Source organism: Parasteatoda tepidariorum, chromosome 6 (genome assembly GCF_982258835.1).
Source record: "Parasteatoda tepidariorum strain Cologne lab strain chromosome 6, Ptep-v5.0, whole genome shotgun sequence".
In the NCBI taxonomy this organism is placed as follows: Eukaryota; Metazoa; Arthropoda; class Arachnida; order Araneae; family Theridiidae; genus Parasteatoda; species Parasteatoda tepidariorum.
Window position 1 is genome coordinate 918,517 of NC_141760.1, and position 23,973 is coordinate 942,489.

A 23,973-nucleotide genomic window follows, 5' to 3' on the forward strand; every position below is an offset into this window, starting at 1 on the left:
AATCGATTTTACAATATCGCATAAAGATATTGTTCGATAGTGTGAAAAAACGTTGTGGAATGTCAGTCGATATCTCTCAGCATTTACAAATGTTATAAAATGTCGACCGACAAAGTCAACACGATTTTCAGAAAACGAATGCTGTGGAATGCTTGCAATCACCAAAATTACGTTTATTTGTAAAAATAAAAATTAGTATTTGAAAATATTCTTATCGTCTATTATATTCTTATGTTCTATATCTTTTTGTCTTTTAAATGATTAATTTTAACTTAAAAAAATTAATAAAGTTAATGTCTATAGGAATTAAGACACATAATAAGAACTAAAATTGCATGGGAACCGCGAGTAGTGCTTCCGTATTGTTTCTTCGTGTGCTGAACAGGTCATAAGCATTTCTAGCCGGATATGATGACATTTTCGAGCATGGATTACTACTATGCAATTTTAACTCCTCTAGAAGTTTGCAGCGACTACCTGCTTCTTACAACTTTTTTTTAAACTTGTACCTTTCGACAAAAAACTCGACTAAAAATTTAATTTTAAAAAAGCTTTAGGAGCAAAGCTAAATTCAGATTTATATATATATATATATATATATATATATATATATATATATATATATATATATATATATATATATATATATATATATATATATATATATATATATATATATATATATATATATATATATATATATATATATATATATATCATCAAGAGGGAAAAGATCAAAAAATGGTAACAAAAGACATTTCATTTTGATTTTTTTTTCTAGAAAAATAAAATATCTGCAACTTTACAATTATAGCACACATATATGAAAATTACTTCTTTACTGAGTTAAAAATAATTCAATGCTGCAGGTGCCGGAAATACGGACATACTCAAAGAAATTGCTCTTCACCAGAACCTGCCTCCATGAAATGTGTGTGAAAGGTATATTCTGAAGCTGTACAAACCCATTTCTCCCACCTGCTTCAAGGGATGCAGTGAGCAACCTAGAAAGAAAAAAAGGGAGCGCTATTGAACCACCCAAAGGACTAGTTATAATTTCTAAGAGATGCAAGAGCTTCTTCAAAACAAGGAGCTAGTGCAATTACTTCAAAATCTTCTCACCGAAGCCTTGATGGCTGAGGGGCGGATAGAGCGTTCGCTTTCCAATGAAGTGAACCGGGTTCGAAACCCGGCGATGGCCGGTCGATACGAATTCCTTATTCAGCTTGCACCAACCACAGTGAAGTAAAATATTCGTGGTAGACGAATTAGAGGTTAGAGTCCCCTTGCCGTCAGGCTAACAGTGGGAGGTTTTCGTGGTTTTCCTCTCCACGTTAATGTAAATACGGGTTAGTTCCATCAAAAAGTTCCCGAGGAAGGTAAATTCCTTCCAATACTTAATCCAGGAGTTCCCCTTGTCTTCCGCATTGGCTTCAAAATGATGGAGGCTACGGAGTTGAACATTAGTTGTCGTAAACCCAACAAAAATGAGGTTGGCTGTTCAAGGACGATTAGGAAGGAAGAAAAAAATATTCTCACCCATGTTAAGGCCTAATTCTACCCATGAACTTTCTTTCAAGACTACCGCAGCTCTGCTGTGATAACAAAACTCTTTTTTGAACTTTTCCCGGAGGTTCGCTCCGAATTTTTCTTCATTTCCATACAGATGAATGTTATAAAGCCCCGTACTGCATAGACCAAGAATACACATAAGCATTGGCCGAGTAAAAATAGATGTTGTTGAATAGTGTAGAAAAAAAAGTATAGATTTACTAATTATGACTGAATTGGGTTCACTACCAGGTTTTACTCCATTCCGTCTCGCTTTCACCCCTGGTATAGGCGATTCAAGATATAAGATTTGGATGATAAAAGACATGTGTGTCTCGTTGTATTAATATCTTGTATCATCCAAACATGGACACTTAATGCCATGAATTTTATCCCGTTTTTTTCTTCTTCTTCCTTTCTTTATTTTAATAAGGCATTACGATCACTGCTATGTTCCTCAAAGAAGGAAGTTACCAACTAAGAAGTGTGTATATATATATATATATATATATATATATATATATATATATATATATATATATATATATATATATATATATATATATATATATATATATACATATATATATATACAGTCAAACCCCGCTATAGTGAACACGGTTTATAGTGAACTCCCGGATATAGTGAACGAAATGTTTGGTCCCGTGCCTTGCTATACACGTATAATGTTAATTTTTGTGGATATAGTGAACCAAAAAAGTGAGGAAGTTGCATATAATGAACTTTTTTCTGTCTTGACCTGATTTTTTTCTTCATTTTTTTAGTAATAATTTTGAAATTTTTACTTTAAAATAAATACATATACCGATTTTTAAAACCATCTATAGAGGGGAATTTAGCGATAAGCTTCTTTTATCTGACTTTCCCATCCCTAAACAAACCAAGCAGATAGTGCACCTGGGAGGAGTCAGTGGGATCAATATGAACTTTCTGTCAGGATTGCTCATCAGCTAAAGTTTACTAATTTTTTTTTTTTTTTTTTTTTTTTTTTTTTTTGTAGGCAAGATGAAGAGTAATGAAAAATAACAAATTTTTCGCTACTAAATAATATTTTTCAGTCATTTATTTAAATAATGTGTAATAAAAGGGAGGAGTTTGGGAACCATTAGTTAAATTGTCTGCGGAACGGATATAGTGAACTCTCGGTTATAGTGAACCAAAATTTCGGTCCCTTGAAGGTTCACTATAGCGGGGTTTGACTGTATATATATATATATATATATATATATATATATATATATATATATATATATATATATATATATATATATATATATATATATATATATAAAGTCAGATCTTTATTTAACGAAGTCACTAGATCCTGATAATAAGTTCGTTAAATAGAAAATCATCTTTTGAAATACTTAAACAACACAAAATAGGTTTTAAATTCTTAAACACTAGACATAATTAAAATAGCAATGTATACACCTTTATCTTGTAAACTATTATCTACTATTTATTTTATAAATCTTAACCTTAAAAGAAATCTGCATGGAAAGCAAGAATAGAGGAAAACATTATCCAGTGTTACACTCTACATAATGTGAAAATGTATGTGCAGTGTTACATGCTACATACATTTTCAACTAAAAAAAGCTAAATTTATGTATAAAATTATAGCTGCATTTATTATAAAAGTAATTTTAAACATCTATTGCGTTCTAACGTTTAATTACTATTGATAAAATCCGTTAATTTTGTCTGAGTTTTTCGTTTGAAATGCCAAAAAAGTAAGGAAAAGGGATTTTACTGTTTTCTCCAAAAGTTCAGCGGGTTCGAGAATCAATTCAATTTCCCCATAGAACGCGTTACCAAGTTTTAAATGTTTCGAAATATTTTGGGAAATAAGGAAAGTGGATCTCAAAGAAGAAAAGTTGGTTAAATAAAAAATTCCCTTCGCTATTTGGAAGTTATTTTACGAAAAAATTATATTACGAAAAATATCTCAAAATAGAGAAATTAAATGGTTAAACCGACTGTATATATTTATTATTTCAGATATATGGGGTGGCGACAGGGTCTTCAGGTTCTGGCTGGTTTACAAACCATCATCATCGTGACTGCCATATTTTTCCGACCGGCATCGTTGTACCATCCTCAGAGAAGAGCCATTCTACACGTGAAGAGTCTGCAGAGGAGATCGAAAGTGAAGGATAAGGCACCAGTGGTCGAAAGACATCGTTTGCTAGATTTCTCCGTCCTCAAGTCCAAAACTGTTCGAATTCTGATTCTCGGATCAGGAATCATCGCGTTCGGTATTGCATCACCTTTTGTCCTCATGGTAAGTAAAGAAAATTTCATTATACTCACTTCATTCATTTTTATTCAGGTAACCATACTTAAGGACTGGTCATTCAATTCTTAAGGACTGGCCAAAATGGTCACTATAAACCCAAGTCAATATTTTTGATGGTTTTCCATTGATGGACCAACATAATCTTAATCCAACATAATTCCATCATGAGCCGTTATTTCCAATTTATTTATTATCCATCATGAGCCAGAAATTTCCATCACAGTTTCTTAGAAATCAAATGGTTGGAATGATCATGAAAACCACCATCACACCAATGTAGGAATTCAGACTTATTTCTGGTGGGCCAACATTAAAAAACCAAATATTTTTGAGTGTATATTTCTGAGAACCAACAGGCATTCCCATTAAACCATCATGGAAATATTTAGTTGGAACCATTGTGGATTGTTGATCCATGAGAATTAAAACATTTCGAACATCATAGTCCTATTCCATCGTGGAATGATGGAAGTTTGCTGGCATATCACAATCCATGCATGCATAATTGTTGGATGACGATGACCATCAAATGATGTTGGACCATCATGAATCGCACTGAAACTGTCAAAATGTTTTGATGGAATCATCAAGAATTTTGACTTGAATAGAGGTGGTCACTTTAGAAAGTCTCTTCATTAAAAAAATTTTGCTGAATACACATTATCTACACTCGGCAATGGAAAAAAGGATTACTTTCATAACTTTTGAACGATTCGTCGAGTTTCCATTCTGTGTGTAAAGGGAGTATTCTTAAGAAATCGCTTAAATTATATAACTGTAACTATAGCAGAATATGTTTATTTTGACGAAACGACGCACTTTTTCTGAAGAAACATATGGATTTTTTATTGTATACGATTTAGCATGCAAAAATAACCGGACAAATTTCATAAAATTCTGACGATTATTGGGGGTGGGGGGCTTACAATGGCAAATGAAAATTTAGCACAAAAAATGGAATGTCGCCAATTTTTGTTATGAAGGCTGTTTTTCAAAGGCTCGCCGCCATATGAAATGATGTCTTTCTTTCTTTTTTCTTTTTTTTTTTGCGAAATAATATGCTATAACTGCTGTGAGTTTGCAACTGTTACTCATGACTGTTAGGTCAAGTTTACCCCAACTAAAACCAGCGCTGTCTACGCTGATTTTGAAAATGGCACAAAACGTCAATAAGGAGAAAAAGAAAAGTCATAGTTTCGTGAAAATGAAATGCATTTGTGGTCTTAATTTTTTAATATTTAAAAACTTACAGGATTGCACAATGCTGCATTTCCTGGGCTCATTAAAATTTGCAAAAATTGAGAATAATGTAGTGATTTTGATAATTTTCATCATGGTAGAAAAATGCAGCCAAATTGGCAATTTTTAAAAAAATATTTAATAACTTTTAAATATAGTAAGTTATTTGTCTATTCTAAAGCCTAGAAGTTCTTCACTTCAAGATAATATAAATAGTTTAAAATCATCGCATATCAAGTGTAAAGCACATAAACTATATAGCTTTTTTATTTTTCTCAAATTTAAGAAATAAATAATTTAATAATTAAATAAATTTAACAGACGTGGATTCAATGATTAAATGATGAATCGCGAATTCAATGATAGCATAATTTTACTGATGTCCATTTACTAAACCGCATACACTGTAAAAAATCTCGGTTAATGTTTATCCAATACTTGGTGCAAAGTTTGCTAATTGCACCATAAATAGGATAAATCAAAAATTATTTTATCTAGGTTGCACCATAAATTGGAAAATATGATCAAGAAATGCGTTTATGGCGCAATCGATTGCACCAAACTTTCGTACTATGACAGGCACGTGACCGATGACTTATTTTGTAGTTGTTGACAAGATGGACGATTTTGTTGTTAAATCTTGATATCATCTCATAATATCATCTTGTCTTTGAAATTGTCAGTTTTTTTTTAAGGTAAGTAAACTTTTCTTAATTATTTGCATTAATTACAGTTCATTTCTTTAATATCAACCTTAAAAATTTTGTTGTCTGTTCTGAAAGTGTTAGCTTCAAATTTCTTCTAGGAAACTGTATTCGTTGTATGAATAATTAAATATTTTAAAATCTATATTAGCTCTTTTTCATTAAATAAGGAGATACAACGATTTTATGTGCACAGAAAGTGCATTTACAGTTTATTTGGCTAAAGGAGAATAGCTTTCCGCCAAATTTTCTGAAGGTGAAAATTTTCTAGGTTCGTGTTTTTATTTCATTGTACCGAACAAAAAAATTTGTATGTGCTTTCTGTTAGGATTAAAACTTTTTATCAATATCTATGTTTTTGTTTTGATTTTCATGTTCTATTTTGGTCATTTTCGTTTGTAATGTCACATAATTACACGAATTTTGGTCTATGCATTCTAAAGTGCTTCTGTTGTAAAATTTTCAATGCGAATTATTCACCTCAAATTTATACTAACCGTTGTCATGGAAACTAGATTTCTCTTTGCGTTCGTTGAGCGCACGAGGTAGGAGAAAAACATAGTGGGTAATATTGGCGTTGAAGAAAACAAAGCGATATTTTTTTTTTTTAATTCGCCTTACTGAAATTTAGAACAAAACACCGGCAAGAACAAGATTTGTTTTCGAACATTTAGAAATAAGCTGATTTCTTATTATAATTTTTTCTTAAAATATATTTTATTATTAATATTTTTTAACGAAGCGAAAAAAATTTTCAATGAAACAAAGTATTGTATTTAAAAAGATAATAAATATATTTTTTTATTAAATACAAACAAAAAAATGCTTTGATACTCATAGATACTCTGCTTTAGATACTTATTTTTCTATGTTTTTTTATTTTTACTTATTTTTTTTATTTTTTATTTTTTTGCGGCTTTACGTGTATTAATTTAGCCCATGTTTGTATTTTGTGGGTGAGGTGACGGATAATATAACCATGAAATTGAACGTTTTCATTGATCCTAAAAAATGTCATACGTATTCTTTATAATATTTACAGTAGTTTTTGCTTTTTTAAATAATTTTTTTTGAAAAGTTTTATTTTAGTTATAAAAGTGAAATTTTTTAATTCTGAAATATATGTGCTTCTATAAAACAAAAGACCTTTAGTTAAAAAGGAAATCCTCACAAACAGTATACATGTGGTGTTTTAATACTATCCACATGAATACTGCTTGTGTGTTAATCAGCAGCCAGATTCCACACTCTTAGACTCAACACGAACTCTTATCTATACAAGTGATGATCAATTTGTTCATTTATTATTTTAACTGTTAACAGTTCCTTCAGCAAATTTTTTACTGTGCCGTTCTGCATAAAATTCAATTCACAATTTCTCAAGTGGAGAAATTCTATTTTGGTGCTTTAGCGCATTTTAACAAAAATAATAATAATAATATTTTAAAATATCTATATTTATCTTTTCTTTCCGGGATCTTTGTGGGTGAAAGGAGACTTAAGATAAAAATCCCCCCCCCCCCCTGTATAAATAGTTGGTCTCGAAAAATTTTTTTTAAGGTAGTGAAATGTTTTAACATTTTTTTACATGAGAACTACAATTTCTAAATTTTTTTATATTGTATTTTAAAAATAGTAACTAAAATATGACTTGCTTTGATTTATTTTTCTATGTTTTAAAAAAGTAAGGATTCAAATTTTGTTTCTTCTGTACATTTTATTAGCATAAATTACATTATTTTTAATCTTCTTTCATTAGCACAAAGGTACCAGCAACTTCAATGATTTTAATTGAGAAAGAGACACAGGAAAAGATATTGTTATACCCAGTGCCGAACCTATTGATAAAAGTATTTATTCTGCCAAAATCACCAGAATTCCAGAAGGTTATAAACAGTTTTTTCACACTTAAAAAGTGCTAGTTTGAAGAACAGCTTGCAAACATGAAATGTGTATAATTTCAAGTTTTGAGAATGAAGAACCTGTATTTGGAAAAACAATTATTCTTTTGTAAATAGGCTCCAAAATTTTATTTGTGTGTAATCTTTTTAAATCTTGTTGTGTTTTTTACAATCAACTAAAAAATGTGATACAGTTAAAGTATCACATTTTGCATTTTGTCTACGCACCAGAAAATCTATAATAATGAATATGTTATAAAAATATTGTTTTTTCTCAAATACTCACCATCATTTACTAATTTATAAAAAAAATTACAGTATTTTTTTCCAAACTGTGTGAAATTTTACTCTTTTTATCAAGTAGTAAATTATGCTTGTAAAAAAGTAATTTAGCTATATTGTAGATTTTAAATCAGATGAGGCAGAATATATCAAGAAATTTAATATCTTATTAAAATATAGAAAATTATTTTCAGATGATCCCAAATTTCAAAACTCTAAACATTGAGGCATAACATAATTTTTATTTTAAATTACTGTAAATTTAAAATAAGTATGAATTGCTTGCACTCTCATAGTAACAAAAACATACTATCTATCATATTTTTGAGAGAATATTTTGTATTTTTTTTTTAATGAATGCTGTGATATGTATAAAAAGTATAATATATTTAAATTTTAAGATTTTGCTTAAAAATTATTACATTCTGTCTATGTATACAAATATCAAAGTGATTGTAAATGAATAAATTATGTTTAAATATTGATCCGTATATTTTTTGTTAATATTTCCAAGTTATTTCATTATTTTTACATTTCTTAATTTACTTCAAATTTAATATTTTCATACGCCAATGTAATTAATATTGGAATGTTTCCGTAAATAGAAATTGGGGGTTGACCAATACAATATTCGTCTACTTTTTTATATAAATTTTTACTTGTGAAAGTAATATTTTCATTTTTAAATAATAAAATAATTTCAAAATACATAGTAATAAGAATTTGATTCAGCCTAAAATTAAAATTCTTTTTATTTTCTCTTTAAAACATTAGCTGTATTAACTCTATAGCACTGTTCGTGCTTTAAAAGAAATGTAAAAAATTATTCAAATTTTACATATATCAATTTGAAGGAAGAAAAAGTATTTATATGAACGAAAATATTTTTAAGGCGCCAAAAAGCAAGTAAAGTTAGCATCATTAATAAATATTTATAAGAAAAAGAGAAAATAATTTAAATCAAAGTATAATTTAATTATTTAAATATATAAAAATTAAAAAAGCTATTTTTATTTTAGATGTATTATTTAATACAACTCCAATTCAAAATATTAGAATAACCAAAAAAGGCATTGTATTACCTTATAAAATGCGTGATATCTTTAAAAATAAACAACGGTGGCGAACAGAAAAATTATCAACCGTCCACAATTAGTTGACGTATGATATTATTGTTCACACTCGCCTAAAGAAGTATTAGAGATTTCATAAAAAAATATTGACATTTTTCAAAATATTAAAATATTTCCAGAGGCGATTCAAAATATTAGAATATCTGTAAAATTGTGTGATTGGTCAACGTTAATCATAAAATTTGCATAAGTTGCGCCACTGTAGAGCTAGTACGCGTATAAAGGCTCGTTTGAAAATCAGATTTAGTTAGTTGGGAGTTAAAATGGGTCGAACGAAAGACATACCGGACACTACCAAGACAGAGATTGTGACTCTACGCAATGAGGGAATTAGTCAACAAATGATTGCCAAAAAAAGTGAATTGCTCTCAAGGAACTGTAAGTAAAATTTTAAAAGATTATTCTACAAATCAAAGTTTTAAAAATAATCGCTCAAATAGTGGTCGTAAACGAATAACCACACTGAGACAAGACAGAATGCTGAAACGTGTCGTCACTAAAAATCGCTTCAAGAGCTTGAGATTCATAAGTAGAAAGTGGAGAGAACAAGGAGTGGATGCCTCAACATCTACCACACTACGACGACTCCATGAACTTGATTTTCAATCACGTGTGCCCAAGAAAAAGCCGCTACTTACACGCAAGCAAAAACGAGCCAGAGTGAGGTGGTGCAAAGACAGATTGCAATGGGGTATTCAGGACTGGAATGACGTACTTTTTAGCGATGATTCGATGTTTTGCGTTTCCCACGGTCATCAGGGTGTCCGTGTTTAGCGTTGCAAGCAAGAAGCTTTTACCACAGATTGCTGAAACGCTCAGTGAAGTTTAGCACTTCTGTAATGATTTGGCGGTGTATGGGTGCTGAGGGCTTAGGAAAGCTGTGCATTTTGAAAGGAAGGGTAAATTCTGAAGTATACAAGGAGGTACTTGAACATTTTATGATTCCGTCATCGGAAGATCTATTTGAGGATGACTTTATCTTCCAACAAGACTCTGCATCTTGCCACACGTCAAACGCCACCACTACTTGGCTTACTAACAATAAAGTCAAATTACTTCCTTGGCCGGCCAATTCACCCGATTTGAACCCATCGAGAATATATGGGGTTTAATAAAGAAACGCCTTCAGGATTTAGCTCCAAAGGACAAAAATGAACTCATAGAAAGCGTGAAATCCGTTTGGGCAACTATCAGCAAAGATGACTGCAAAAAAGTAGTGCATCGTATGCAAAATCGTTTGCGTGACGTTATTAAAGCTAAGGGAGATGCCACTAAGTATTAACTATTCATGCAGATTTCATTTAAATGAATTATGCTATTTTTGTTCATGTTATTCTAATTTTTTGAACCACTGTGAAAATTATTCTAATTTTTTGAATTTTTAGAAAAAATTCATTGTAAAAACTTTTGCAACATCATAATAATTTATTTATGTTATGTTCATCTACAAAACATGTAGAATGTGATAACACACTTCAAAATTCTCAGGTATTCATTTTTACCAAAATAAATGCATATCTCAAACCACTATGTGCTTTATTTATCATTATTCTAATATTTTGAATTGGAGTTGTATATATTTATATATATATATTACATAACACATCTAAAGTCAAAATAGTTTTTTTTTAATTCTTATAGATTTAAATAATTTAGTTATAATTTGATTTAAATTATCTTCTCTTTTTTTATAAATATTTATTAATGATGCTAACTTTATCTGCTTTTTGGGCGCTTTAAAAGCATTTAATAATGGTGCAACCTTACCCTGCTTTTTAGCACTTTAAATATACCTAATAATGGTGCAACCTTCCTCGCTTTTAGTTCCTTTCAAAAATACCAAATCATGGTGCAACCTTCCTCCATTTTTAGTTACCTTCAAAACACTTATTTTTGGTGCAACCTTTCGCCGCTTTTAGTCTCTTTCAAAATTCCGATTTTTGGTGCAACCTTCTCTCGTTGTTTGGAACTAGTGAAAGCACCAATATATAGTAAAACTGAGCACGACTTTATGTAGCCAGCAAATAAATACCAATGTTTGGTGCAGCATAGCTCGAAATTTTTTACAGTGTAGACTCCACCTTACTAATTTCGAACAAAATTTCAACCTAAATGTAGCAACTAATTTGGGTCGAAAGGAATGTTATTTGCTTAATATTACTATTTATTTAACAGTTATAAATATTGCCTTATACTAATCCTCACAACTTTTCTGAAAATGGAGAGGTTTTGCATAAAGTTCTAGTTTCCCCTAAGTCTAATTTTTGAAATTCTCAGCGCATGCGCAAAAATTTCCCGACACATCACAGTGTTCCTAAGCGGTAGAAAATCAAATAAACGTTACGGTTAACGTTAGACAAACACAATGAAAAAGCTCTCTAATGTCACTAATTTTACGTAATTGGGTACTTGCACTTCAAGAAGAAGAAGACTTCCCATACCCACACATATGACGTCCGCGCCAGCTATGATCTTTATCAGCAAAATGGCTTATTAAAGTTCCTCTACATGAGTTAGAATGTTAATTAGAATATAATTCTTTCTCGTCTACGTCTCACGCTTAACTCAGATTTATTATTTGATTATGCATTTTATTGTAACCTTTTTGATTTGTGCAACTTTGATGAATAATTAGTTTGTTCATGTTCCACGTGGCTTCATGCCCGTCTTTGGGTTAAGTCTCTATGTAAATATGCGGTGAAAGATCTTTGAGAAATAATCTTCACAAAAGAATTTAGAATGTGCCACAGAATGGATACTTGACGGGCTTGTCTTACTCGAAATAGAATGGAAGGAACAGTTGCTAACGTAAACAAATACCACGTTTCAACAACCCATCAGGATCGTGATACCCACACTACATCACTTGCAGGTATCCCGTTACGCATTTGAAAATTAAAGCGACTGTCAAAATTAATTAATAATACCGTTACGGATTACACTTTTAATATTTGTCTAATTGATTATGGTTGCTACACAAATTTTAAATATATGAATTTAAGCTTGTACAAACTATATAATATTATTTATCAATCAGGTTCTGATGTTTTCACACCCACTAATGTTTCGGCAGTTCCTTTTCTTAAATATTAATAATCGACCCCTAATGTGTTGACTTTACTCTTAACTAAAAATATCTGTGATAGCGGAGGAGATTGTAGAATACCTCTTACATAGATCCGAAATTTAACAATTGTGATTATTTGAAACTAAGCAAAGAGTTAATATCCATTATTTTAATAGTGTAAATGTAAACTAATTTTATTATCAATGTAACATAAAAAAAAATGCGGAGTTAACCTGTTAATTGCCTATTTCTCTTCTTTTTTTTAGATAGAAGAAATGAAGAATGATGAACTAGATTTGAAAAGCATGTACTATCTGCAATTATATTTAGGTGTTGCAATAAGCTTAGGAACGGCAGCATTTGGCATTATAGTGATAAAAAATAGTGATCAGTGCAATATTGCCAGGCAGTATTTATGCCAAGCATCCGCTTTTGCGATCAGTGGCTGGCTTGTGGCTTATCCAACATTGAGCAACTTCTACGGATACCTTTTATTTGTGTGGATCTATGGGATTTTTTACGGAGGATACATTTATTCTTTAAAACTATGCGTTTTCGAGAAAGTTAGAGCCAGAAATTATGCCAATACTTGGGGATTTCTTATTGGTTACCAAGCATTACCAAGCTCTTTAGGATTGCCAGTAATATGTAAGTTTTCAAAAGCATATTCATTGTTGTATAATAGCAACTTAAGCTTTCATATTTGTATAGGATGCATGTGACTTTTATAAAATTAATTTTTTCGAAAGTGGTAAATGGCAAAATCCTCAGCCGTTTCTGTCTTAACACCGTATATGCACGTGGAATAAAATTAACTACGTATAGATAAAGGACGGTTCTTTTTTTTTTTTTTTTTTTTTTTTTTTTTTTTTTTTTTTTTTTGAAAAGAAAGAAAATTGTATCATTAGTGTTTCATTACTAAGGATTTATTCTGCAGGTACCGGGTAATTCATTTTAAATTACAGGGTAATTTAAAATGAATATAGCGATTACAAACAGCTTTAACTATTTAATGAAAAAAAATTTATCCATAAGATTAACATAGAATGTTGGTGGGACTTCTTTACGTACGTTTCTTTACGTAAGGTGCAGTGAAACGGAATTCTGCGCATGCGCGAGTTCATGAGTGAAAGTGAGTCTCGTCAGGGAAGAGAATAGAAGGGCTGGTTCACTCCTTTGAAGTAACTCTCGCCGCGCCAATCCTCCGATTTTCTCTAGTGACGTCACTTTGGCGCAAAGCTCGCACTTTTACTTCAAGAACGGAGCGTTCAGCCTTACTAGCTCTAACTAATATTGGATCATTTCTTTTTGCGAGATATTCTAAGACATTTGTCATTTTCTATAATGACTTTCCTCAGTTTTTGCAGTGAATTTACAAGAATTTAAAACTATTATCGAAATGCCAGTTTGCGCGATTGCAACTTGCAAAAATTCTGATACAAAAACAAAAGGAAAAAATATAATTTTCTGCGTGTTCCCTGAAATAAATGAACAACTATGTAAAGAATGGATTCCGAAATGACACAGTTAATGTAAAACAGCAATACGTTTATTCTGTCGTTAAGAACTTTTATAAAAATTCACTATCTAAATAGAAACCGCCTCGTTACTTCAAAAAGAAAGGCAGGTGAAAAGAATTAAAAAATGGATAAAGTCAAAGAAAATTAAAATGTAAATAAAAAGTATAAATTAAATATATAGTATATAGTTGAAATTCTCCTAATTTCATAACATATTTTTTAATGTAGTTATTCTAAATATTTATGATTTTTTTAAAAAATTATATTCTCCTCAATTTAAATCTCTATAAATTATATCATCGTAAATTTAAATATCTATAAGCAATTGTAAAATTTCTAATGTCATTATGAGCCTAAATTATTATTTTGTTTCAGCAATTAGTGTTTAAGGTTGATGTTTCCTAATGATTAAGTATGAAAAAATTGCTATTAACGACATATTTAAAAATCAGGGATTCTAAATTTAACTCAACTTATCGTTATAAAAGAATATGTAGATAAAAAAAGTGTCGATATATGTTTCATTTACTTAATAATTAAAGATAAAACTGAACTTTTTAAAATAAAGTATTTATAGTGTCATTTTCGCCAACTAGCAAAACATTTTTATAAGTTTAAAATGGTATTTTTTTTTAATATAATAACCAAGAAAGTTTTTATGAACGGAAATAATGTGTTAATTACGTAACGTTTGAAAGCTAATAACCAGAAAAAGTCAAACTTATTTTTACAAAGAGAAAGATGCAAAGTTATCATATCTTTGCTTGCGATCTCCGAGATCTGTGGACACAGTGACGTCATGAGGAGGGAAATCGTAGCTTCCGCTCTAAGAGCGGAGTGAACTAGCCCTTCTATTCTCTTTAGCCCTGGAGTCTCGTGCAGAAAGTATTCTGCGTGTTAGAATTTAACAATAGTCATTCTGTTATCAAAGCGGAGAGAAGCATTATAATCAATAACCTCTAAATGGGACCATTTCACCCCCATCTAGAACATAACTCATTTTATGTGTTTGAGTTATGCGGTGATGGGAATGTATTATGTAAACTTTTTAAAAACATGAGATACATTTTATAACAAAAATTTATATATCAGTACAATAATTTTGAGGAATCACTAGTCACCTTCTAAGTAGTAACACATCGTAGTTAATACGAACGTCTTAATATTGCAAAATGAATGCTAAGAACAAAGCAATACAACAACTTCCCAAAACAGGAGTCACTTTCTTTTTTTTTTCTTTTTTAAAAAAACGATAATGATTGAACTATTACATTTTTTGTTAAAAACTAAGGGTAGTAGCTAATAATAGAAATTATCCACTTTGTTATGGGACAAATGTTTACCTTCTTTTTTTTTTGTCAGGCAGTTTTTTTTCCTCACTTCTGCTTTTCCACCACTTAGATAAAAAAAAAAGCATCAGTGTTAGCAAAGTGAACACAGTTTAAGAGCCTTACACTTGAAGCGAAGCAATAATTAAAAACTATATATGCCATTTTCCGTGAAGAATTAGAAAGGACAAATAACTTTAAGAAACCACTAATTTGGAGACATATTTCCACATACATGAAAATTATAAAAATAAATGCCTTATTCTCATTATTTGAACATCTTTATGGGCCTAGAAGATAATGACAGAGCATTAGAGTAAGTTTTTAAACATTAAGGAATTAAAACAAAAACATTTTTTATTTTCTCACAACTGTGACTTTCCTGTATACTGACATTTTGCGTTATTTTCAGAATAAACAAAGATGTGGCGCTGGCTAAAAATAGGCTGAACTTGATCTAAAAGTCATGAGCAACTGTTGTAAACTCAAAGCATTTAGGAAAATAGCATAGTATTTGTAAAAAAAATAATTTCATTTACCTTCTAAGTTTCAAATGTCCCGTAACCTTTTTTTTTTTTTTATGTACAGTGCGAAAACTAAAAAAGCGGACCCCCCTGAATTACTTTTGATTTCATGATCGGATCTTCACGATGTAGGACTCAATCTTAAAGGTTCGAAGGGGTGACCTCAAATATGCTAATGAATGAGTGCAGACGATATTTTAAGTCACAAAATCAGATATAAAACGTATTTTCTCAGGAGTTTTTCAAAAAAAAATCATATTTTGCAGTAGAGCATTAAAGGGTATGGGAAAAAAATACAGTTTGAAGCTATAAATTGTAATTTTGAAATATATTTGCTGCTTTGCTGAGAATAATTATTTAGTAACATTAACTTTTTCAAAAACAATTGTATTCTCTAAAAAAGAAATAAAATCTTCAATTTAGAGAAGGTTCTTCACTGATGAAATTAATATATTAATAATTATAAATTTTTTTGTATATTTTTATGTTCCCAAACAATGCTATAGATCTCGAATCTCCTAATCTTCGCCAAAGATTTTCTTTTTATATTTATAGTGGGAACAAAAATGTATTCTTTAGTGTATTTATCTTGGTCTGACAAAGTTAATTTATAGTAATTTTAACCATTACATACAAAATTTCAAACAAGACTGCGGACCATTTTTTTTTGTCCTCTGTTTCGTCACGAATCTGCAATCAGTGTTTCTTTACAAGCTGCAGTTTTTATGCAATTTATAAATATTTTCCTAAAATTCAAATATTTTTTAAAATTCACTCAAGTGAATACTAAGTGTCCCCACTTCTTTGCTACGTAGGGAGTGGTATTGAAATGTTATAATATATTTCAATTTATGATGCGATGCATTAAGGTCTTATGCTATAAGTGTTATTTTCAAAGGAGTAGTGTATATATGTAACAAGTGTATATGCAAGCATATAAACTTACACGTTCTTTATAAACTTATATATTTAGATAAAAAATAAGCTAAAATAAGAATATAATTAAAAAAAAAAAAAAAAAAAAAAACTATGTGACTAAGTTAGTTGAGATTCCCACACCTGATTAGGTAAGAAGAAGTACTTTCATAAGTGCAACGAATGCAATTATCTAAATGTCCTAACCATCTTTTCTAAGAAATAATATGTGAGTTAAAATCCTGCTTTTAGTTGTGAATTTAATTTTTATATTGCTACTGCTTACCATTACGAAGAATCTTAATCAGAAAACGTCAAAAATAGCGGCTTTAGCAGTTAGTTCTCAAAAATGAAAACACAAACACTTTCCGTTTTTTTCTTTTTCTTTCTTTCAAAAAGTGGAGTAAAATTTGCGCTTTCACCAGCATTTAAGGATGTTATAATTTAGAGAACACTCTGATATGTTTATTTTGTTGCTTGATTCACTGTTCATTGGAAATTTCATTGTAAAGGAATCGATTAAATGATTTCAAGGTTGAAACCAGATTTTTCCCCATTTTCTGAACACAGAGGATGACAGTTGATAATGACTAAAATGCTTTGTGATTAGAAGAATTAATTAAATAAATAGAAACTGTAAAATACATTCAAAAACTTTATTCGCTTCAAAAATATACAAATTGAAAATAACAGTCGACAAATTTCAAGCACTCACAAACACATTTTCAAGACGCTAATGAGAAACAAAAGTGATTTGAAATGTAAAACGTAAAGTTGCCAACGAGAAGTGGAAAAATAGATTTAAGGAGTGTGATAAATATGTCTGTTATCAAGAATACAAGAAATCATCAATTGCTGCACATTGTTGGAATCTTGGGCATAAATTCATTTTTGATGATGCCAAAATTATCAACTCATCTTGATGCCTTAGACACTAGTTTTATTCATAAAACTGCCGATTCTATTGTTAATGACATGATTTCCTCGCCACCTCTCCATAGCACGCGGAAATGCCTTTTACCTTAATTTTTCCAATTCGGCCACTATTGTTTTTCTTGTTCTGTTTTTAATCTTTTTCTCTCTCCTAGATATTGAGGTTTTTTTAGGTTTGTTTCTCGCTTTTACTGATTTCTTTTCGTTGCAAACTTTGCATTTTATGTTTCAAATATCTTTCGTAGTTGTTTCTAATGAAATTTGCTAATACCAGCAAGCCTGCTTGCTGAGACCAAGTGAATTTAAGGCAGAGGGTACGCTCTAGTTTTTCTCCGGCGCCATCTATGGCGGAGAAAACGACTTACGTTACCTATGACAAACACGTTGCAGCCCGTTTTAAAGGGCTGACCCATTCATACATTCATTCCTCCACAGATTGTAATTTTGACCTAACCCAGAGAACGATCAATCTCCAATTCTGTATCCCCAGAAGTATTGGTTTGTTATGATAACATGGAAGACTTTGTGACCCGACAGATTTAATGTGCACCAGTCACCATTTATAAATAAGTTGTAGTAAACTTTTAAAATGTGTACATTAAAAACAGAATATAAAGATTTAGTCTTGTCTTTATTTATCGTTCTCAAGCTTCCAATTCGTTGAAATCTCTTAATCCCTATCCCTCATTTAAACCGTTCGCAATATCAACGTTTTAATTTATTAGCAAATGAGAGAGTTTTGAGATTACTCGTCGACTGTTTGTTGCGAAATATACTTCCACAAACGTTCTACCACTCCGAAAACCTCCTAGAAGCTCACTGTTGAAGTAAATAAGAGGAATGGAGAGATTAGGATAATCTAAAACTAGTTTGTTGGGAGATAAAGCTTGGCGGTGAGAATGTATAGTTTGTCTATGGTAAGAACTCTCCCAGCCACAATGTCTGAGGCCGTCTGCTGCTATGGAAACAAGAATGGTACATTTTAGGGAGGGTAGCTCCTTTTCACTCTAAGACAATAGAACGAAGAAAAAAATTACTTTTCTCTCGCCAACCTGAGTCAAAACTTGTCCTAAACAGTGACACCCCTACTTCAAATAGTCATACCTCAGTCATCGCCACTGGTCCAAACGAATAGATAGGGGAATTATTACTTTAGACAAACTATATTCTAGTCTCACTGGTCAAAAGACAGGGTTTTGTTGATTTTAATTTCGTTTTGCTTTTACGCACCTCAGTAATGATGCATCATGGTTTAGGCGCAGATTTTTCTCACTTAAATAATAATTTATGTACCCCTTAATATGTAAAGTTATATTCACGTTCTTTTTTTATAGAGATAACGGATCTAACTTTATATCTCTCCACTACGTTTAAAACAAAAAGTAACAATTTCTATTTACTATTTAAACTGGTGTTCTTTCTAATTAAATTTGCAATCTTAAATGAATAAAACGCAAAAGAATCCGAATTTTATTTGCGCACTTAAGTAACAATAGATTTTTTTTTTAAGATTTAAAATGGTATTCCTTTTTACTGTCAGTTGTTATCTTAAATTAACGAAATTCAAAAGAGCTGCCAATTTATTTGTACACTTAGATAACAAGATATTTTTTTTAAAAGGTTTAAAATGGCATTCTTTTTTAAAATCAGTTGTTATTTCAAATTAATGAAACACTAAAGAACTATCAAATCATTAGTACACTTAAGTAAGAATATATTTTTTAACGGGTTTAAACAAATGTTTCTTAACAAAGTCACATGCTATCTTGTAAAATACAAAAGAATTGTCAATTTGTTGTTTCAGATTACATAAATGAGGAATTAGGATCAAAGCGAGGCTATTATGTGGCTGCCATCTTCGTCTTTATTGGCAGTATGTCTTTGTTCCTGATTGACATCTACAAAAAGAAGCAAAAGAAAAAGAAAGAGGCAGCTTTGAACGCTGAAAATCTTCTTCAAAAAGTTATAAACCAAAGAAAGCTTTCCCAAGAAACCATTCATAGCTTAGCCCCTCCGATCCATTACGGGGATTTGAGAAAAGCACAAGAGCTGACGTGTATTTCTGAGGAAATACTGGTCGATAATTTTATGGAAGACTATATAGAAGACTGCATCACATCCTGCAATAAAGAAGAAAAATTCTTGATGTTAAGTGAGTTTGAAAACAACGTCATTAATTCCGATGAGCGTGGCTTCCAATCGCAGCTAGAATCTTCGGACTCAGATGCACTGTTTTATTGTGAAAAGTATCCTCCACCGTTTCTGTTACCTCGTAATCTGGTCAAAGCTGTGGATAACATCGAAGTTATAGAGGAAGTAACTTCGTCTGTGTAATTTGCACTTGATGTTAGAACTTCAGTCAGTTCGAAAACGTCATCAGAACGGGTGGCTTACAATCGCAGCTTGAAACTTCGAACACAGATGCTCTATTTTATTATGAAAAGTATCGCCAACCATTTTTATTACCACGTGATCTGTTTAAATCTCTGGATAACTTTCAAGTTACAGAGGAAATAACTTCGCCTGAGTAAAATATACTTTACCAAGGAAAAAAAATTGACTCTATAAATATTAAAAGACGACATTTATGCAGGAAGATGTAAAATCAACGTTTTTTGAACAAATAAATAAAAACAGAAAGCATTAGTAAAGTGTTTTTGTCAATGAAAATTGTATCCTTATTATCCTTCAAAATTTTTTGGTTCTGTCTTTTCTCCCCCCCCACGCATCTTGAGAATAAGCGCCATGGTCGGGCTCTCGTCACACACTTTCCACTTTATAATAATAAAGTTTTTTATAAACATCTTTTTCTGTGGCAGTTTCTTAACGTTATTCGTGTTTTGTTTAGGTATAGGTACGAGGGGTATAAACAAATTAGTAGCAACGTAGCATACATAGTAGAGTTGGGCAAAAATGTAATCGATGACATTTTCGATTACAGTAATCAATTACTCGTCATCACGATTACAACATTTCATAATTTTCTGTAAATAAGCTGTAATCCTGATTACAACAATCAATTACAATCAACCACTTGTAGTCTTGATTACAATTCACCATAAGTTTGATCACAACTGCAATCATGATTCCAAGTAATTGTTATTTCAAGTAATCACTACAAAAACAATTACGGGTCATTACTATTACAGGTAACCAAAATATATGATTAAATGAGATCAGGATTTTTTAAAATCAAAATACACGATTACAAGTAATTACGATTTGTGATTCCAATATACACAGTACCGGTCACAAGTTTAGGCTCACTTGTATTTATTTCAAAAATAGCTTAATGTTTCCGACTTAAACATATAATTTATCAAACATAAACTTCTCGAAACACTGTTTCCATATAAAACTGTTCATTACTTTTTCATTTTGTATCAATTCTGTAGTTGATTACGAAATGAGCGAAAGTGCATGTGTAAAATACCCATTCCAAAAAAATAAATAAATAATAATAATAATAATTTATTTCTTTAAAAATAGTTCATTAATTTTTAGTTTATAAGCAATTAACTTTTCATCTTCTTTTGTAAGGTTCATTATAAGTTAAGTTCATGTACATAACACGTTTAAAATATCTATTATATATAATTCTCTTACGTGGCTCCCAAATTTTGGCTGTATTTCTTTTCCGCCGGTGGCAACGTTTGCTTTGTTTTGAAAACACCAAAGCATTCTGCCTTTTAATGATGTGTTTCTGATCTAATATATATATAATTCTCTTACGTGGCTCCCAAATTTTGGCTGAAGTACTTTGTACAACTATATAAGATTCTTTTCACAACAGTTAAATATTTACTTTATTTTCTTCATTCATAGAGAAAACAGTCGGCCAAGAATTCTGTTAGGTTAAAAAACATTTCGCTAAAAAAATAACGAATTCTAAAAGAAATAAAAATAAACAACTTAAAAAATAAAAATGCTGTTGTCAGCCATAGAATTTTTTGAAAGTTAACTTAGCAACATAAATCAAAATGACATAGAAGCGCAACTAGATCAAAATATATGATACCTGAGCGCTGATATGATACCTGAGCGCTTGACGTAACAAATCCTTCAATTCTAAAAGTGTTGTATCGCCAAATTAACAATTGTGTTCTTAAAGAAATTCTATAAAAAGTTTTAAATAAACAACCTACTTCTACAACTGCTTCTTAAAGAACTTGGCTCATTGATTAAAAATATTGCTTTAATTTTACAGTACTAACTTTACTTCTACTTTCAATATTGCTATGACCCTCTTTCATTACATTTTACAACTTCATGCTAAATTTAAGTACTTTAAGTTGTTTTGTGGTTGAATACTGACATTTAGAAATGTGTACATAAAAAAAAATAATATTTAGAAGTTAAGAGTAGCCTCAGAAAAATTTGAATTGTTGACATTGAACTTAACAATGGAAACAATCGTTTTTGTGAAAAATTGAATTGCATTGTTGACATCAAAACTAAAAATATTGTGTTTCAACTTAACAATACTACCTTAATTTATACTTTAGAATTGCCTCGGAGAAATTTGAATTGTTAGCAATAACTTAAACAGAAAGTTTTATTTTAACTGACAAATACTATATTATACTTTTAACTTTTTCTGTGACTATACTCATTTTCTTACTCTTTTCTTTGTTTTTTAAGCATTTTATATTTTTGTGATAAAATAAAAACTTATAGTTGTTCTGCTTCTGAACACTGATGAAAACACAAAATGATGGGCTTCATCAACAATCAAAAATATATACATTTATTTTACTAATTCCATATTATTAAGGTGGCACCCCTCAGAGAATTAAAAATACAAAATTATCTTCATCGAAGCCGATGCTTTACATCCGGCGTTCAGTACTATTTCATATTGTTTTACAACACATGGTTTTAGCCCTCTGGTGGGAAAGACTTTAAAACAAAACTTACAACAGTTACTTTTCGCAACAACTGAAATTCAGAATAATGTGATTAAGAAAAATATGTGAACTGTTTGCATTTTCAAATTAATATTGAAATGTACAGGTTTAGAATTTTCTACAGTGAAAAGTTTTCGGAACTTCAGTATTCAAAAAAGTATACAAAAACTAGACCTTAAGAACGTATCCAATGAGCGAGCAAAGCGAGCATTGGATTGCGAAGCAATCCGAAATGAACTGCGAAAGCAGTTCCGGGGGTTGGTGAGCGCCAGCGAGCAGGGGGCGAAGCCTCCTAGTTGTATATAATAGCCTTAATTTGCCAGAATAACTGGTACATTTTAAAAACAAAAGTTAAAATTTTTTTATACAATTTGTTACAGAAATATGGGTCAAAAATCAGAAAAAAGTGTCGAAACACTCGCAATTATGATTGTACTTCATGGAGAAGGCTATTCAAGTCTACAAATTGCCTCTAAAACTAATTTTTCCCAGACCACTGTTGTCAGAAATTTGCAAAGGAAGAAAGAAACTGACCAAAATAAGAGCCTCGAACGATCAGGGAGGCCTAGAATAACGTCCAAACGTGGGGATAAATTTATTTGCATTCAAAGCAAGTTGCAGCGGACTCGAACAGCACCAGAAATCCTCGAGGAATTAAATACTAGGCAGAAAACTGGGTCAGTAATTACTACTGTACTACAACGTCGACTTCGGGTTGTGTAGCTGCTAGAAAACCTCTTTTAAAAAACAAAGCATAGTTAAACGTTTGCAACGGGCTAAAAAACATGTCTGGTCTTGAGAACAGTGGTCACATGTTTTGTTTACCGACGAGTCAAAATTTGAGTAGTATGGAAGCAAACGAATACAGAATATTCGTAGTTTAGTTGGTCAACGTATGACAAATCAATGTTAACTTCTACCAACTATGAAGCAGAGTTGGCCAAAAATGTAATCGATTACATTTCTTGATTACAGTAATTAATTACTTTTAATCATGATTAAAATTTTCAAAAATTTTGATTACAGCTGCAATCATGATTACAATATTAATTACAGTAATCAATTACTTGTAATCATGATTACAGCTGTAATCATGATTACATAGTCGATTACAGTAATCAATTACTTGGAATCATGATTACAACGAGTTCGGGACCTATCAACAAAAATATTTCAGAAAATCAGCTCCATGCAATTACTGTGGAGTGAGACAGGACATTAAACACTTAATTAAGCACTGTCCAAGATTCCGGGCACTTCGTGGAACCCACATGAATAACTGCGAAGAGGAACACCAATTCTTTGCCATATTGACCTGCAGGAAAATTGTGACTCAAATTATTAAACAAACCTTCGAGGACATTTTAGCCCCAGATAAACTGACCCCAGTCATGAACCAACAATAGAGCATGTCATCGTAAATTTTTTAACTAATCAACTTTTAGCCTTACATTTTGAAATTTCAACTACTTTTGATTTTAGACTTCATCGACTTCTAGTCAGACTTTTACTTTTAGACATTTACTCTTAGGACTTTTAGCTTTCATTGATTTTAGTTTTGAGATTTTTTGTCTCTTGTTTCCTTATTTAATTCTCGATATTTACACCGGCGCTATTGGATTTCATTGCCTTTAAAACATGTTTTT

The 23,973-nt window shown here is 30.8% G+C and overlaps 1 protein-coding gene across 1 annotated transcript in view; it reads left to right on the forward strand.

Annotated features, from left to right (window-relative positions):
* The window catches only part of LOC107442966 (monocarboxylate transporter 10), a 38,905-nt gene extending 18,456 nt beyond the window's left edge, over positions 1–20,449 (forward strand). Inside the window, exons 3-5 of the mRNA XM_016056676.5 lie at positions 3,577–3,859; positions 12,467–12,848; positions 19,225–20,449. Coding sequence (XP_015912162.3) covers positions 3,577–3,859; positions 12,467–12,848; positions 19,225–19,754 — 1,195 coding nt within the window. The 3' untranslated portion in view covers positions 19,755–20,449. The remainder of the gene's footprint in view (positions 1–3,576; positions 3,860–12,466; positions 12,849–19,224) is intronic.
* The last annotated feature ends 3,524 nt before the right edge of the window (positions 20,450–23,973 follow it).